Source organism: Nanorana parkeri, unplaced genomic scaffold (genome assembly GCF_000935625.1).
Source record: "Nanorana parkeri isolate BGI_ZX_2015 unplaced genomic scaffold, ASM93562v1 scaffold1330, whole genome shotgun sequence".
Lineage (NCBI taxonomy): Eukaryota > Metazoa > Chordata > Amphibia > Anura > Dicroglossidae > Nanorana > Nanorana parkeri.
In genome coordinates this window covers 14,245-33,883 of record NW_017307598.1, presented here as the reverse complement: position 1 = coordinate 33,883, position 19,639 = coordinate 14,245, and the positions used below count along the sequence as shown (strand labels likewise).

General features: G+C 47.1%; 1 protein-coding gene across 1 annotated transcript in view; it reads left to right on the top strand.

Moving 5' to 3' along the window:
• PTGER1 (prostaglandin E receptor 1) overlaps window positions 1–17,818 on the top strand; it is a 29,343-nt gene extending 11,525 nt beyond the window's left edge. The window contains exon 2 of the mRNA XM_018569406.1: window positions 17,338–17,818. Within this exon, the coding sequence (XP_018424908.1) occupies window positions 17,338–17,583 (246 nt within the window). The 3' untranslated portion in view covers window positions 17,584–17,818. The remainder of the gene's footprint in view (window positions 1–17,337) is intronic.
• The last annotated feature ends 1,821 nt before the right edge of the window (window positions 17,819–19,639 follow it).

Genomic DNA, 19,639 nt, shown 5'->3' with positions numbered 1-19,639 from the left:
GGGGGGGGGGGGGCACTCCATATCATTGCCCATGATCTTGGAATTTGATGTCCAACAAGCCCAGTCTGGTGTCAGCAAACGGTTGTCCGGATAGTGTAGTTGCTAAGCAACACAACATCATGAGAGCAACCCAGCATCATCGAAGGATTCACCAATAAAAAGCAATTTTATAAAGGCGTAGACAAACCCTGCCGCTCCAGTTATGGTGAAACTAAATATCCCAGCATGCATCCTGCCTGTGGCAGTCATGCCTTTTGGCTGTCAGAGTCTTGCAATGCCTAATGGGAGTTGTAGTTGCACCACAGGTGGATGGCTAGAGTTTCCCTACCCCAGTCCTATGGACTCCCAGGAATATAAATCCTGCAGCACAGCACAGCAGGTCTCTCTCACTAGTCACAGCTGATTATTTCTCCTCAACTCCCCACACTCCTCTCTGGGAGTTGCAGAATTAATAATCCGGCCACTCGGTGTATATAATAATCCGGCCACTCGGTGTATATAATAATCCGCCCACTCAGTGTATATCTGCCATCCAGGACCCAGCCTTGCCGTCCTTTACATAATATATAAAAAATAAGGAAGAAATAATCATATATTAACTTTCCTTTCTCCAGAATGGTTGAGAGCAGAGGTCCCAAACCACTGGCCCCGGAGCCACGTGTTGCTCTCAGGTTCCCTATGATGTGGCTCTCACGTGTCCACCAACAGGTTCTCAGTAACTATCTGAACACTTTCCAAAAGAAAGAGGTCGCCTCATTTATCTAATTTAATGATGAGCTACAAATTATTTCTGATATGTGGCTCCTAAGCTGAGACGAATGGCTGGGGACCTCTGACTCAGACAATGCTGTACATGAAACCCATCATACATTCGTCTATTCGTCCTTCGGGAAATACTGTAATTGTTCTGTCTCTCTAATTCTATTGCTCGGCTCGCTGTCTCCGTCGTACTGATACTTTGTCCCTGAGTTCATTCTGATCCCTTTGTCTAGACTCCTTCCAACATTCTCTGTTTGCTTATTCCGTCACTCTCTCCTAGTCCTTGTTCTAACACTCGCTTTGTCTTCGAGCCTTTAGTCTTTGTATTCCGTCCAGAGCTCCGTGTCTGTGTACTAATGAATATAGAAATAATGAACTCTGTACTGACGTGGAAGTCTATGTGATGCTTCATTTATATCTCTTTCTCTTCATCTCGATACGTTAACCATCTTGACAGGGCTTATAATTTTTATTTAAATCAATGTAATTATTTTTTTTCCACCTAACTTTATTGCTATCACACAGGAGAAAACAATCCCACGTGTGATAGCCTTTGGTGGTGACAGGTTCTCTTTATTGACATTGTTACCTCCATGGCGGCGGAGCCCGGAGGACGGAACCAGAGGAGAGAGGTAAGTGCAGGGGGGAGGGGAGGAGGCTGCAGACTTTTTACATGTGATCTCGGCGACATCCACGAAATCACATGTAAACGAACAATCGGCCTCCTCACCCTACATTTAGTCCTGCTTGTGCAAAGCAGGACTAAATGTAGAGAGGGCAACTTATCGCCCGGAACTTCCCCACAAGGACACCGCTGCCGCCCCTCTGCGCCCTCCCGCCCCGAGGCCTCGGTGGCCTTGTGGGGAATCCGGGCCTGCATTTTGACTCACTTTCTCTTTTTTTTTTGTCTATTCCATTTTCTGCTCTTTATTCTCCTTATTATTTTTTTTCTCCTCCCCATTTAAAGGAGAACTATGGGGTCAGGGCTTTTCCCCATAGTTCTCCTTAGGGTAACGGGAGGACACAAACTAGCGTCTCCCCCCCCCCCCCTCATAGTTCTCCTTTAATGTATAAGTCATGCTCTATAGTTCGTTTTTTTCGTAATGCATCAACACCTTCCATTAAAAGAAACCAATGACGTCCTTCACAGCATTCTAATGGAAGGATTTTGGTTGCATATTTGAACCTGGCTGGTTGTTGCATATCTTCTCAAGCCCTATTCCTGATGTGTATCTGCACAATATTGGAACTGGTGGCTGCAGTTGTCACTATAAACTCCAAAAAGAAAAGAGGAAATGAGAAAGTGAATGCAAATGACTGATAAATCTTGCAGTATGGCCAATTTCTATAGAGTCCCATGGACAACAGTTCACAGTCCTCTAGGAACTGATGTCCATGGGACTCTTTAGAAGTTGGCCATACTTTAGGAATCAGGAATTCCGAAGGTGTTGCTGCTCCATCTATGGCTGAGGATGAAACCAAAATACTAGAACTTAACAAAATAAAAGAAGAGAGGGCGCTGCACCCCGTGTATTACCAATGACGGGGGAAGAAACTAGGCCGAAATTGGACTCAGCACAATTAAAGTTCTATGTTCAATGATGATGAGATGTTTGAACATAGAACTTTAAAAGGAGAACTATGGGGTCAGGGCTTTTCCCCATAGTTCTCCTCAGGGTCACGGGAAGACACAATCTAGCGTCCTCCTGTCACCCAAAGCTCAGTATATAGGGAGCTACAGCTCGCAGTATACTGAGAGACGCCGCAGCCGGGACGGATCCCGACAATTCTGTCTGGGTCCACCCAGCTGCGTGATTGATAGCTGGTTCTGCCTATCTAGAGGCAGAGCCAGCTGTGCCCGCCCCCCTCCCCCGTCCGTTCCGCCAGTCAGCGTTGGAGGATCGGACAGGGGAGGGGGGGGAATCCTTGCAGGGAGCCGTGAGTGACAGTCATGGCTCTCTGCAGGGATATGACCGAGAAGTGAGCGAGCGACGGTATGTGTTCGCTCACCTCCCGATCTACTGAGCCGACCTGTGACAGTTTTATTGTCACAGGTCGGCTCAGATTATTAGGCTGAGTGAAAATCACTCACCTCATAGTTTGCCTTTTATTGTGAGTGCAACCTCAGCTTGTCTTCTTCCGCCTGATCTTCCAAGTGGTCTTCCCATTGGTCAGTGCATTTTGTCATTGGTAATGCATTCCATGAGAGATATGGCTTCCATACCTTGCTCTAAGGAGAGGTAACAATAATGAAGCAGCTGTCTGTAGACTGGATAAATGGCGTTATACCCCATGTGGTAGCAGATCTGGATATGCAGTAGGCCTTGGGAGGCTAGGTGAACAATTTGCACGGCTTTGTCCATTATCCTGAAATAATGACCTATCCGTAGTCTGTTAGTCTGTCCTGCATCTGCCATTCTGTTGTTTTGCTCAGATGCTTGTGCTGTGCGCAGGGCCGGTGCTGACACTAGGCGAACTAGGCAGCCGCCTGGGGTGCAGCCTCGACCACTCACCCCACACACAGTGCCCCCCCCCCCTCTATTTCAAATTGTAAAAGCCAATAGCAGGCTGGCTATGGGCCGGGGGGAGGGGGGGCGGGGGGGGGGGTGGCTGCAAGTAGTTGGTCTTGCCTAGGGCGTAAAATAGTCTAGCACCGGCCCTGGCTGTGCGTTTGGCTTACTAACTTCTCTTACTATTCTCATAGATAAACATTTATAAAATTAGAATGAAACTGTCCTTTCTTCCCTCCACTCAGTGTCTTGGATTCCCAAGAATGTGACACGTGAAACGCTTCCAAAAAATGTTTAATGCTATATATATATATTGTGTGTGTGTGTATATATATACAGTATACACTGAGTGGCCAGATTATTATGACCACCTCATCAGTACTTCGTTGGGCCGCTTCGTGACTCCACGAGATGATGAAAGGTGATGCGAGGAATCTGACACGGCACTGTTACCCTTCTGTTGTCTTGTACCAGTCTTGCCCCTCCTCCGTTCTGCCCTAACATTGACTAGTCGCTGACGGCCACAATTCGCACGTTCAGACCCAGATTTTCGGCTGACAGTCCGGTCTTTAAACACTTTAACAATGAGCCCCTCTTGAACATTTAACGAATTCTGCTGTTTTGCTGATACTCGCTCCATGGCTCCGAGCGCCAACAATCATCCCGCGTTCAAAGGCTGTTACATCGCGTTGTTTCCCCGAATCTTCAGAAACAAATCACTTCTACTGTCGTGGTAACCAACCCGCTTCCCTATTTATAATGGTCTGGCCCTCTAGCAACTTCAGCGCCAAATTATAGCTCATTTGCCTACAAACGTCAGGTGGTCATAATAATCCGGCCACTCAGTGTATATAATAATCCGGCCACTCAGTGTATATAATAATCCGGCCACTCAGTGTATATATATATATATATATATATATTTTGTGTGTGTGTATATATATATATATATACTGTGAGATTTAGCCTCCAATGGTAGCGCATTAAGGACGCATCCACTCGCTTATGACTTCTTTTAAGGACATCATTGCCCACTTTTATTTAATGAAAGTTCTCAAAACAATGTGATTACCTCGCAGGGGTCCGTTATCATCTCTGGCACAGGAACATATGCACATCCAGAATAGCACTTTCAAAGTCCACCGACTTTAGGTTGTCTGATTACCAAACGTTTTCACCACACAGTCCTCAGTCCGCCAGCCACAGACTGGTCCCAGGGTGGAGCCCTCCTGACTCATGCAGAGACCTCCTCTGTCATCCAGGAGGAGCCCTGAACATGAGCCAGCATTCTTCTCGTAAGGGCTGTGCCCAATCTTTCGGTGCTGGTCACCGCTAAAGCCCGGACCCAGGAATGGAGATTTCATCCCTCCCAATGCTCTTTGAAATCTCCCAGTTCCAGGAACCCAAGCCAAATCCGGAAAACCCGGGAAGAACTGCAAAGCCAGCTCTTTCCCAGTAAACGTTTGTGCTTTCTGGAACTGCTCAGCCCCCCCCCGGCTGAGAGACCTGGGTGACTATATGGCCAAAAGACACCATGGCATTGCCACGCACTGCCACAATACATACATACACAGTATATAAATATCAACTGTTGATATATATGGTCCAGTGGAAGAGGCACTTACTTGTCTGTTACGAGGCAACATAGATACAGTTATAGGTCGACGTTTTGCCAAGGTCCCGCTTGTCTTTCTCAAGGTCTTGACCAATAAATGTATCTAAATTGCCTGTCCAAAAAAAAAGTCACACGCTCTAATATTTCATTGGACCGCCTTCAACTCTTTGATTACGGCACGCATTCTCCGTGGCATTGTTTCCATAAGCTTATACAATGTCACAACATTTATTCCCATCCAGAGTCACATTCATTTTCACCAAGATCTTGTAGTGATGATGGGAGAGTCGGACCTCTGTGTAAAGTCTTCTCCAGCACATCCCAAAGATTCCCAATGGGGTTCAGGTCTGGACTCTGTGGTGGCCAATCCATGTGTGACAATGATGTCTCATGCTCCCTGAACCACTCTATCACAATCTGAGCCCGGTGGATCCCGGCATTGTCATCTTGGAATATTCCCAATGTGCCACCAGGGAAGAAAAAAACCATTGATGGAAAAACCTGGTCATTCAGTATATTCAGGTCGGCGGCTGACCTCATTGTTTGGGTGACATAACGTTACTGAACCTAGACCTGACCAACTGAAGCAACCCCAGACCATAACACTTATCCAATGGAAGGCTCTGACCTCTTTGCTGACCGAAATCCAGGTGATGACTTTTTTTGGGGGGACAGGCCGTGCCTCATTACAAGATCTGTGATTGCCTCTTCCACTGGATTACCTTGAGTGTACCCGGGCAGTTTTTACTCTTATCTGAGTGTGGTGCCCACCATTGGACACACCCCTGAACAATCCAGGGTCCTCAATATATTACATACAAGAGGCCTTTTGTAGCCTCCCAAGCAGTATTCTGCAACTTCAGGATGAGTACTCGGAATGTGGTGGTTGGGGAATCTGGGTCCCAATAAGTTTATTAATTATAGACAATTTCTTATACAAACAAGTGGGGAGGAGGGTGATAGGGAAACAGGAAACCCCAAAATCACAGCAATACCCAGGCACAGTTTCTGTTCCTGTATGAGCACAGCAGACACCAACTCCCGGAGTAGAAAGCTCAGGCTAATGCATTGATTCTCCAACAAAGTTCTTCTGGACGCCCTGACCCTTGATAGTAGCGGCAGGTCGGCGGTGAAGGTTCCTGTGGTCCCCACTGGCCAGTTTAGCTCCAGGTCTCCTAAGTGTCTAGCTAAGAGCACCTTCCTCGAAATACAGGTCAAGGGAAGGGTCACTCACATCAATGTTGGGGGTTATTATTGGGACCACTCACACCAATGCTGGGGATTATTATTAGGGCCACTCACACCAATGCTGGGGATTATTATTAGGGCCACTCACACCAATGCTGGGGGTTATTATTAGGGCCACTCACACCAATGCTGGAGGTTATTATTAGGGCCACTCACACCAATGCTGGGTGTTATTATTGGGCCACTCACATCAATGCTGGGGGTTATTATTGGGTCACTCATACCAATGCTGGGAGTTATTATTAGGACCACTCACACCAATGCTGGGGGTTATTATTAGGGCCACTCACACCAATGCTGGAGGTTATTATTAGGGCCACTCACACCAATGCTGGGGGTTATTATTAGGGCCACTCACACCAATGCTGGGGGTTATTATTAGGGCCACTCACACCAATGCTGGGGGTTATTATTAGGGCCACTCACACCAATGCTGGGGGTTATTATTAGGGCCACTCACACCAATGCTGGGGGTTATTATTAGGGCCACTCACACCAATGCTGGGGGTTATTATTAGGGCCACTCACACCAATGCTGGGGGTTATTATTAGGGCCACTCACACCAATGCTGGGGGTTATTATTAGGGCCACTCACACCAATGCTGGGGGTTATTATTAGGGCCACTCACACCAATGCTGGGGGTTATTATTAGGGCCACTCACACCAATGCTGGGGGTTATTATTAGGGCCACTCACACCAATGCTGGAGGTTATTATTAGGGCCACTCACACCAATGCTGGGTGTTATTATTGGGGCCACTCACATCATTGCTGGGGGTTATTATTGGGTCACTGTTGAATATGATATATGATGTTATATTTTTATGTCATATTCATATTCTTGTTCTTAGGGCGAAAAGTTTAAAAGAGGAAAAATAGCTTCCGTTCTTTCTTGAAACTCATAAATGTGTTTAATTACAAAGTTACAAATGATTACAAAATAATAGCATAAAACAAAAGTATAGAAATATGTAGATGTATTAATAAGTTCTTGTGTACTGTAATGTTAGTCTCATGTCTGTGTGTCTGTGTGTCCCTCCATGACCGCGTGTGTCCGAGTGTGTGTCCAGCAAGTCAGCGTGTGTGTCCGTGTGAGTCCTTTGTGCTCCAGTCCCCCTCCCCTCCTCTCCTCTCCGGCCATCTAGGTCCAAGTGTAATCTGAAACTTTAGAGAAACCATAAGGTTTCAAGGGGGATGGGAATAGAGGATTCTTGTGTTGAATGCAATAATACATTCTAATAAACTATATAATGTTACAAATACCAATATTTATACATAATACAATGTTCTTTCTTATATGAATACCTTAATCAAGAAATATTGCAATAAAGAGATATAATACATACTTTGTAAATACTTCATAAACTTTGATTTAGAATATTTCACAGTCTTTCTTGATAATAAGGAATGTGGGAGGTTCTAACCATTTCTGCTTGATCAGTAACAGATGTATAGCAAATACAACCTGAACCACAGACTCTAATCTCATTGCGTATATTCCCATACTGAACAAATGTATATATAGAAAATCAATCATCACTTATGTTCATCACATGCATACATAATCCCTATATGAATAATACCCTTTAACAATCACTCACACCAATGCTGGGTGTTATTATTGCTGTCACTCATACCAATGCTGGGAGTTATTATTAGGGCCACTCACACCAATGCTGGGTGTTATTATTAGGGCCACTCACACCAATGCTGGAGGTTATTATTGGGGCCACTCACATCAATGCTGGGGGTTATTATTGGAGTCACTCACACCAATGCTGGGAGTTATTATTGGGGCCACTCACACCAATGCTGGGAGTTATTATTGGGCCACTCACACCAATGCTGGGTGTTATTATTGGGGTCACTCACACCAATGCTGGGAGTTATTATTGGGGCCACTCACACCAATGCTGGGTGTTATTATTGGGGTCACTCACACCAATGCTGGGTGTTATTATTGGGGACACTCACACCAATGCTGGGGGTTATTATTGGGGTCACTCACACCAATGCTGGGGTTTTTTATTGGGGTCACTCACACCAATGCTGGGGGTTATTATTGGGGTCACTCACACCAATGCTGGGAGTTGCTATTACTGCCAATGACTGCAATTCTCTCTTCAGTATGTGTTGCGGGATAACATGCAGCAGGACCCACATTCTTGGAAGTGATACAGCCAATTGATTATGAACTGGCTGCCTAACAACACAATGCACCTCAACCCAGTGAGGTTGGCAGAGTTTGTTCCTTTGGTCTATTGGGTGCAGTGCATCAAAATAACATCCCTTCCATCTAAACATAATCATAAGAGGCATTCCTTCATCAAAGGATCACTGTGACAAAAGATCATAACGGGGCACGGAGCCAGCATTCAGCCAAACACCATTTCCTCACCATAGGAATGTGGAGGGTGGAGGTAAATCTCAACAACACAGAACACAACGCACTCACACCGGGCCAAAGTCACGCTAACACTATTCAAGGGTCATGACCTAGTCATCTGACAAGTATGTTGGAGACGCGGCCTTCATCGTAGACGCCACACTCCACATTAAATGTCCATTTCAACAGGACTACCAGCAAAGCAGCTTGGCCAGACAGTGTACACAGCGGCGGACCTAAGAAAGAATGGGCCATGGTGCAAGATTTTTTTCTCGGGGCCCCCCTTCCCAATCCTAAGGGGGGGGGCGGAAGCGGATCTCACTGACCCCCCCCTCCCAACCCCCCTGGTGGTCTCTGCACCAAAGGACCTTACACTATAATGTCCCCCCACAGTAACAGGAAAAACATTTTTGTATGGGTATTCTGGAGATCAAAAACCATCAAATTTTCATGACCCACTTAAATGAGAACTATGGGGTCAGGGCTTTTCCCCATAGTTCTCCTTAGGGTAACGCGAGGAAACAAACTAGCGTCCTTCCGTCACCCTAGGCCCAGTATACCGCGAGCTACAGCTCTCTATATACTGAGACGCCGCAGCCGGAGCGGATCCCGACAATTATTCCGGGATCTGCCCAGCTGCGTGACTGACAGCTGGCTCTGCCTATCTAGAGGCAGAGCCAGCTGTACCCGCCCCCTCCCCCGTCCGTTCAGCCAGTCAGCGCTGGCGGATCGGAGCGGGGAGGGGGGAATCCAGCCCCTCCCCTGTCACGGCAGAGAGCCGTGACAGAATCGAGAGGTGAGCGAACACCGGTGTGTGTTCGCTCACCTCCCGATCTACTGAGCCGACCTGTGACAGTCTCATTGTCACAGGTTGGCTAGAACTATTAGGTGAGTGAAACGCACTCCCCCTCCCCCCCTCATAGTTCTCCTTTAATGATTTCCATATAATACCGTCGGCTCAGTCTTGTAACATAACATTAACTGGCAAAAAAAAAGGAGGTGCTCAGTGATAGAGGATCACCGAGGAAAGATTGTTACCAAAAAAAGACTGGGACGTGTATGATGATATGAAAGTAAAAGTTTTATTATACCTTTATGTTGTCTTCCTTGAAAATCTTTTTAAAAAACGAAAAAACGTTTGTCTGAAGCTATTCGCTCGCACTTTCTTTCACAGCAATGGGCCCCACACACACATTGCCATAAATCCATAGCAATTTATACCAGTGGTCACTATACTTAAATAGAAAGGGTCATAGGTATGGTGTTGTTCCATTGTTTTTATAAAGTGTGATGTATTGACAACGTTGCCAATTTTAATATAAGTTTCTTGTCACGGTGTCTGCTGTGTTCATACTCTCCTAAATGAATAAATTATATTTTTCCAATCAATAAAGTAAGCCAATTGGCTGATTAATTATCCAATTTTGGTTGGAGTATAACTTCTTGTTCCACCTCATTGCTCCACATAGAGGTGGTATTCTTACATACAGGTGAAACTGGAATAATTAGAATATGGTGCAAAGTTCATTTATTTCACTAATGCAACTTATGCGGTGAAACTAATATATGAGAGAGACTCATTACATGCAAAGCAAGATAATTCAAGCCGTGATTTGTCATCATTGTGATGATTATGGCTTACAGCTCATGAAAACCCCAAGAACCCCAAATCCACAACCCCAAAAAAGTAGATTATTACATGCAATCAATAAAACAAGGATTGTACATAGAACAATATCGGACCTCTGACAAGTACCAGCATGCATATGTACTCAGTACTTGGTTTGGGCCCCTTTTGCAGCACTTACTGCAATTACTTTTGCACGATATTCTAATTATTCGAGTTTCACCTGTATGTGCTTATAGGTTATCAACCATATCGTTTGATGTGTAATTGTTACACACTATAGTGGTATCTTTTTTCTATATACGCCCCACACACACAGAAGCAAAAAATATGTCAGCACAGGGTATATGAACTGGGGGGGAGGGGGGGGGGGACAGGTTTAAAAAGACTAAAGGGAAATCCCTTTAGTGTTGCAGAGAAACTGTGGTTGAAGCCGAAGTCATGGAGAAAAAAATGCTCTAAAGTTCTACAGAAAGGAAGTCCTTTAGGAACTGATGTCCTAATTAAGTTCTTTTTAATTACTGTGATATAACAGTTTTCAAAACGGATGTAGTGTATCTCAGGTATTTCTTTCCACATTGCTGTGAAAGAAAGTGCGAGCGAATAGCTTCAGACAAACGTTTTTTCGTTTTTTAAAAAAAGATTTTCAAGGAAGACAACATAAAGGTATAATAAAACTTTTACTTTTATATCATCATACACGTCCCAGTCTTTTTTTGGTAGCAATCTTTCCCCAGTGATCCTCTATCACTGAGCACCTCCTTTGTTTCTGCCCCCCACAGTAACACACTATTATTATTATATATTTATAGAGCTCTGACATATACCGCAGTGCTATACAGAGAACACTGAGCCTGTCACATCAGCCTCTGCACCAGAGGAGCTTTACACTCTAATACAGACTGGCACCGGCTGTAGGGGGACTACAAATCCCAGTAGTACATTATACAGCAATGCAGAATAGTATATGATTTGGACTCTGGACCTAGGAACGCACTGGACTCGGGACTTAGAACGCGCTGAACTCAGGACTTAGGGACGCACTGAACTCGGGACTTAGAACGCGCTGAACTCGGGACTTAGGGACGCACTGAACTCGGGACTTAGAACGCGCTGAACTCGGGACTTAGGGACGCACTGGACTCGGGACTTAGGGAAGCACTGGACTCGGGACTTAGGGAAGCACTGGACTCGGGACTTAGGGAAGCACTGGACTCGGGACTTAGGGAAGCACTGGACTCGGGACTTAGGGACGCACTGGACTGGGGACTTAGGGACGCACTGGACTTGGGACTTAGGGACGCACTGAACTCGGGTACGTCCCGGTACACAGCCACACGGTCTGAAGGGTGGCGGACACAGTGCTCACATCGGGAGGGAACTGATCCTGCGGTGTGTCCTGTATACCGCCTGCATTGTATTCGGGGCATATACATTCCAGGCGGTATATAGGCCCCCGCAGTGGGAGGACAGCAGCAGCCAAGCACACTGGCGGCGGAGCACACTGACAGCCCCCGTATGACATGGTAGCGCTGGCCCAGCCTGCAGGGCATCTAAGAGTCCCGGAAACAATTACTTTCCTGCCCCATCAGTGAAACCCCCCCCCAAGCCTGGGGCTGCACCACCGGTAGATCCGCCCCTGAGTGTACACGGTCTTTAAAGCTGAACTCCAGACAGATATAAAAGATTCACATATTGCACCGCTACATATCCTCAGCGCAAGCCGTGTAAGTCACTGAAATTCACCTGATATCAGCCTCTTAAAGTCCCTGTAAAGTGAAGCTCAGACTGGGAGAGCGGGAAGCAGCGTGGGGAGTCTATTAGTTGTGCTGCAGTACAAGGTGAATGCTGGTAGGTGCAGAGAGTGCAGAGTGATGGAGATGGGAGCTCATCGGTCTGCCGATACTCCTCTCGCTGTAGATCTCCTACCTGCCAGACGGGGCTGTGAGGTAGGGTGGGGCTGTGAGGTAGGGTGGGGCTGTGAGGTAGGGTGAGGCTGTGAGGTAGGGTGGGGCTGTGAGGTATGGTGGGGCTGTGAGGTAGAGTGGGGCTGTGAGGTAGAGTGGGGCTGTGAGGTAGGGTGGGGCTGTGAGGTATGGTGGGGCTGTGAGGTATGGTGGGGCTGTGAGGTATGGTGGGGCTGTGAGGTATGGTGGGGCTGTGAGGTAGGGTGGGGCTGTGAGGTAGGGTGGGGCTGTGAGGGGGGGTGGGGTTGTGTAATTCTTAGGACTGGATGGACATAAATAGGAAACCTTTGGCGGGTAACATTGTTCCCATACATGTATTTCGGATGTGTATTTAGCGATTTGCCGGAAGTTCAGCTTTACTATAACCAGGGCAGAGTCATGGGCAGAAATCGGAGAATCCTCACAGCGCTCTTTACAAATAGAACCTGGAATCCGGCAATCTCGCTCTTCAGGTTTAAAGTAGGTTCCATGTTAAGGGAAGTCCAAGTGCTTAGTTCCTTCCCCTTCTTCTCTAATTTCTAGTGTGGGGGTCACGGTCGGTGCCAAAATCTTCTTTCTGTTGGTTCCTGAAAAACATTCCCTTTGTCAGCGTGCATAGTAAGCCGTACAATGTCCTCTGAACACATTAAAAGGAACGGAGAACGATTCCTACCCCGACATTCGCCAAAATGGGTTACTTTCGCATCTGACCAACTTTTCAGGTCCACAACCCCAACTGCAGGGTGACCCCAATCGATGGCGTCACAACAAGGGCGGTGCGGCCCACACCCGGGTGCCACCATTGGAGGGGTGACACCAAAATGACTGACAGTCATTTTGATGTCACCCTTTATGAAATGTCAGGCACTCGGTCACGGACCGAGAGCCCGACAGTTTCAGGAGAGAGGAGCATACCTTATCCCGCCGGGTGAACGTCCCCTCCTCTACTTGCCGGCGTCCATCACCAAGATGGCCGCCGGCAGGCATCAAAAAGACCAGTGCGCATGTGTGATGATTTCACGGCGGGGTGTCACCCGGTCCCCGCTCCCAGGTGACACCAATCCTCGGGACGCCACTGACCCCCAATATAGTACTTTTACCATAGGAGTCACAATCAGAATAAACTTCCATAGCTCCCAGCTGTCCCTCATTTAGAATCAAGTCCCCCTGTCCCTTTTTCCTCCTCAATTGTCCCTTTTTGGTCCAATGTATAGATCTCAATAAATAAATAACAGTGTACTGTATTGGGGGAGGGTATTGATATTGAGCAGTGACCTTGGGAAGTCAGTCTTCCCCCCGGGCCTCCTGTCTGGGGGATGTATGTCTGATCCTCCTAGGCCTGCTGTCTGAGGAGGGTAACCATGTGCTTGGACCATGGACTAGGTTCAAGGCCTATTCTGTTGAACGAGGTGAATGAGGCACCATGGAGGGACCTCAGGCTAATTGAGGTACCGTATGTGTGAAGCTGGGTAGAAGCTTGGTTCTTCTATGGTGATTGCTCCCCAAGGAGTAGGTAGTACCTTACATCCAGGGGCTGATTTCTCAGAATGCTGGGTCCACTTAAGACTCCTTTGGTGCACGGATCCCCGCCTCATCGGAGCGGTATGGATTGGATGTCACAGCTGTGACATCTGTATCCGTCCAGTTTTTTCCTCCATCGAAACACCTGAAATGACTGAACCCGATAACCCCCATAACCCCATCAGGTTACCCCCGATCTGGCACGATCAGGTCCATTGAGACAGAATTCTGTTGCGTTTGTTTTTACAGGCCTGGCCGGAGTCGGGGGTAAGCGGGAGTAAATGGATGCCCATTGAGACTACCGTTGGGGTCCCTCATGTGCCCCCTGGTAGTCAGGGGGTGCTACACTTTCATCCAACCCATATATTATTGCTTTTGTTATTTTAAAAGGCCAGTACGAAGGAAACGTATTGCGTGTTTAACCAATCATGTGCTGTACATATGAATTCTTTATGGTCTGTATAACTGGGGAGCATGGCAGGGGTATGCCCTTTATACTTTGTCCCGCTTTCTCATCTCAGAACATCGGGAGTTATGCCTAAGTCCACCTATTTGTGAAGCTCCCCAGTAGTATTTCGTCCCATGCTCAGTCCTTGCCATATAATGGGTTAAAGCATCCGGGTGCCTGAAGAATTTATTATCCAAACAACATTATTTGTGGGCAGGAAGGTGAGAGTTACACAGGATATCCCAAGAAAACACGGGACTACCCAATCGTGCTTTCTGTCTCTAATTATTGACACTAGCTACCTGATCACTCAACACTGGCTGATCAATGATTCTCCAGCAGACCAGCGCCTGGTGAATGGTCGGCCCTTCCACAGAAGCATCTGGTGGGTTGTGAAGGATTCTGTGGTTGGCTATACTTCCTTTTTTTTTTTTGCATAGAGTAGATAAGAGTCAGAACGTCTGTCAGCTTTTTATGGCTGCCTGTCACGATCTGGGATCAGGCTCGGAGTCCAGTAGCTGAAACAGCAGTCAAATTCGTGGTATAACAGGCCGAGTTCGGTGCACAAGCAGACGGTAGTAGTGGAGGAGCAGGCAGAAGCGTAGTCAAACAGGCCTAGTTCGGTACACAAGCAGACGGTAGTAGTATAGGAGCAGGCAGAAGCGTAGTCAGCGAACAAGCCGGCGGTCAGTAGCCAAAGGTATCAGCTATGAAATGGAAGACGATGAGGGTAGTCCGTGAATCAGCAGCCAAAGGTCGGTACACGGGTAGCTGTATGAGCGGATTGTATCACTGGAGGAGCAAGGAAGCAAGATAATGGCAGGAGCACAATAATCTGGCAAACAGGAAGTGCAGAGGCGGGGCTTAAATAGGAAGTTCCAGGGAGGAGCAAGAAGTTCAAAGTTCAGCAGAAACTAGGTTTACCTGAGGATGACACAGGAGATCAGGCAAGGAGCTATCCAAGGTGGCTCAGCAGGTAGAACCACTGCCAGCTACAGCAGAGGCCCTTGGTTCAGATCCGGTTCTTGACATTGTGCCTTGGTTCGAGAGATTTCCTGTCCCAGTGACTCCAAACAATGAGAGTAGTTTGGGTGTCATGAGGGCAGAAAAACAAGAGCAATAAAAAATATGTCCAATGTTCTGTAGAGCTCACCCTTGAAGGAGCCGCTGGAATAATCTGGGTCATCTCTAGTTGTCTAGGGGTATGATCTCCAGCTGCCCCATTAGCTTTCAAACCACCTTCTTCTAGTGCCCGCAAAGCTGATATATCCTCGACTCCACTCCAGTAATGCTGAATAACTTTTATTAACATCTTCACACTGGGGAGAGAGGTTATAGGGGTCCTAGACATCCTGGGTGTAACAGACATGGACTCCAGACTCACCAGACCTCTTTAGCATCTCTGTGTAGCTCCATTTGTACAGCAAATAGTAATTGGAGTAACAGATGAGCAGGAGATGAGTACAGATCCTCAGCAGGAGAGACACCAGCCATGCTCCAGAGGTCCTCTATGTTCCAGGCTCCTCCAGCAGACATCAGCTTCTCTGGTTCTCCTCCTCTGGCAAAGAACACAGACTTCCTCCATACTGAAGGCCCCAGGGAAACACTTCCCACACCCCAGCTTTCGCCCACCCCTAGGCCTCAGGCCTAGCCTGGGGCGCTGGCTGGACAGCATCCAGCCCTGATCCATGGCTGGTCCCGACTAGTCTGAGCACATGGCAATTCCCTCCAGTATCTGTACCTGTGAGGATTCACTTCAAATGGTATCGCATTCAGTACACTTCCACGCATAAACAAGTTCTTTTTAGGGCGTCCTCCCCACTTTTATTCACTCACAACTCAAGAGAAAAGTCAAATACAGGTGTCCCTCGCAGGGGTTTTCAAGCAAAGTATAATTTAAAAAAAAAAAACATTTTTCCCGTCTCACCGACTTCAGGTTGGTCCTTTAACAAAAACGTCCATTGGCCACACAGGCGGACTGCCACACAGGAGGACTGCCACACAGGTTGCTCTTTTGCCACCCAGGCGATCTGCTCCACAGTCCACCAGACACACAGTCTGGTTCTAGGGTGGGGCTGTTCTCTTAGGAGGCTGGGACTTCTTGTAGAGGCCCTAACAAGCCAGCTAGCTTCAGCTGGGCTTGTTACCTCCGAGCCTCCAGCCCTCTCAGCACTTCCCCCTAGAGGACAACCTTTTGTATAACACCTGAACCTGGCATATACATCTCTGCCCTCCTGGCTAGACCCAGACGTTTAAATCAGCCTGCTGCCACAGTACCCTATCCCAGCATGCACCACTGGTTGAGAGAAACCCAGTGATTAGCTGCTGCACTGTACATACACTCACACTCATTGGCTGCCCCACAATACAACAGAGTCACACTCCACCCAGGGGGGTACAGGCAATGCCAGACACCTAGAATTAACCAGATAAATGCCACTATAATCCAACCAGGCTGACTACAGCCCCGGCAATCACTAAATGTCTAGTAGCCACCTCACAGAAGGTGATGGGGGCTACAATTCTATCCATCCTCATTCCACTGAATAAATGCACTTTCTGTTCCCATTGTAAATATGTATAATCATTTCCTGTCCTTATAACACTCTAAAATCTCCCCAATGGGGAAACCCAGAGCGATAAAAACCTGATGGGGTTCTTCACCTTCCCCACTTTCTAAAAAACTGGTATCTCATTCACCTACTTCAACATGCAAGGCCTTAAACCTAGTCCTTGGTCCAAGCACATGGTCACCCTCTTCAGGCAGCAGGCCTAGGAGGATCAAACATACAACTGCATTCTTCCCGCAGACAGGAGACCCCGGGGAAGTCTGACTTCCCAAGGTCACTCCTTAATATCTATACCCTCCCCCAGCCTGTACCACTGGCAATAAAGTATTTTTTTTTTATTGAGGTCTATACATACTGCAAGACCAAAAAGAAGAGGGACAATTGAGGAGGAAAGAGGGACAGGGGGACTTAATTCCAAAAGATGGACAGTTGGGAGCTATGGAAGGGTAATCTGATTGTGACTCCTACGGTAAAAGTATTATATTGGGGTCACCCGGCGGTTGGGGTTGTGGGCCTTTAAAGTTGGTCAGTTGCAGAAGTAACACATTTTGGCTGAAGTTGAGAGGTGGGGCTTCATTTGACTAGGAGAAAGGACCCCCCGCCCCCCTTATTGGTACCAAATAGTTTTTTCTTGAACTATATTTTAACTGTGTGTTGGATTTTGTCACGTGTGTCTTTAAACTCTCAATGTCTTCCAACCTGCAGGTCTCTGTGGTGATGTTACAGACCGGCGCCCCTTTCCCTCGTCCTAACTGGCTGCTGTTAACGGTACGCTTGGCCTCCTGCAACCAGATCCTGGACCCTTGGGTGTACATTCTCCTCCGCCGCTCTGTGCTGCACCGCCTCTGTAGCATCTTCGTGAGAGTGGCTCGAGTGCGAGGGGGGAAACCAATCCGCTGGGATCCTGGAGACTTCCAGAGCTCCGAGCACAGTGCAGTCAGCCACCTATAGACTCCCACAGGAACAAAGTATAAACTCTGCGGAGGAGAGCACTGCTTGTTGTACATAAAGATCTTACGCAGGAATGCAAAGACCTTTGGGAAATAAAATTTGCACGCGTCTTTGGAACTTTTCCCATACATGGTTGCAGTAACCAGTGTTACCAATCAAGGAATGTGTCTTATTCTGGCCATGGACGTATGACAGCCAGCAAAACGCAAGAAAAATATACAGAGACTCTGCGGAGAAGACAACCTCTTGCTGTACAAATAGATTTTACACGGGAATGCAAAAAATCCTTGAGAAGAACAATTGGACACCTCATTAGAACTTTAGTTCTGCATGATAGTAGTCTTGAGAATGCTACAAATCAACGCTTGGGTATATAAGATCTAGATGACTTGAAAGTAATATGTTGCTGCTTGTCGCAGTCTTAAGTGGGACATGTAAGAAATGATCAAACCGCAGAAGATCCTTTTCTAACCCCCAATACACATTATTTCTTGTGTCTACTGGAAGAGCACATTAAACAGAGGACAATGGGTCATTCAATGAAGAACTCCAATCTACTGGAGATACATGTGTGACAATGTTCTTCTGAGGTTCCTTTGAGGTTCTTCTGAGGTTCCTCTGAGGTTCTTCTGAGGTTCCTCTGAGGTTCTTCTGAGGTTCCTCTGAGGTTCCTCTGAGGTTCCTTTGAGGTTCTTCTGAGGTTCCTTTGAGGTTCCTTTGAGGTTCTTCTGAGGTTCTCTGATATGATGTTTTTTGTTTTATACTCCATACACTGTGAAATTATTGCGTTGTAATAGTTCTTCCTGCATGTACAGACAGCCTCAGGGCCTACTGACATTTGACCAGTATTATCTCTCCAGCTGACCCATGGCCTGCACTACCTAGTGTAGATACTTACAACATAGCCAAACCTGACACAACGGTGAGGATATAGGTGGCTCCTTTAGCTCTTTGAGACACCAGAGGATAAAACGTAAAGCAGATCTGTCATATAAACTAAAACTAAACCATCTGTATAAAGTACTGCCACTTAAAGGTGCCTGCAAATACTTGCAGCAGACTCTTAAGTCCTGCCTTTCACGTCCAAATGCGGGGCTATTGAGATGGACAAAGCTGTGACACTTCCTGATGGTATCGAGGCTTGCCCATTTCTCTCCACCTTCCACACAGATTGCTTTTGGCCAGTGAGACGGCCATTATAGTAAAGTGCCACTGCCAACGGGAATATGTGAGAAGCAGCATGGACCAGGCAAGCTTACACTCTACAAGGGAGTGTTTGAGCTCTGCCCATCAGAATGAACCATAATTTGGGTATACTGGTAGAACCTGCAGCCTGCTTCCTGGTGGTGTCAAGGCTTACCCATTCCTTCCACCTCCCACACATTATTTTTGGCCAGTGAGGCAACTCATCATAGTAAAGGGCCAACAGAAATGTGTGGGGGGCAGCATGGACCAAGCAAGCTTTCATGTTAGAAGGGGGGTGCTGGAGCTCTGCCCATTAGAATGAACCATAACTTGGGTATACTGGCAGAACCTGCAGGCTGCTTTTTGGCTGTGTCAAGGCTTGCCCATTCCTCCCACGTCCAACACAATCCCTTTGGCCAGCGAGGCAACTCATTGCAGTAATGGGCCAACAGAAATGTGTGGGAGGAAGAATGGACCAGGCAAGCTTCTACATTACAAGGCCAGTTTTTTTTTTGGCCAGTGAGGCAACTCATCATAGTAAAGGGCCAACAGAAATGTGTGGGGGGCAGCATGGACCAAGCAAGCTTTCATGTTAGAAGGGGGGTTGCTGCAGCTCTGTCAATCAGAATGGACCATAATTTGGATATACTGGCAGTACCTGCAGGCTGCTTTTTGGCGGTCTCAAGGCTTACCCATTCCTCCCACCTCCCACATATTATTTTTGTCCATTGAGTCAGCCCATTATAGTAAAGGGCCAACAGAAACGTGTGGGAGGAAGCATGGACCAGGCAAGCTTCTACACTATAAGGGGTCAATCAGAATGGACCATAATTTGGGTATACTGGCAGCACCTGCAAGCTGCTTTTATGAG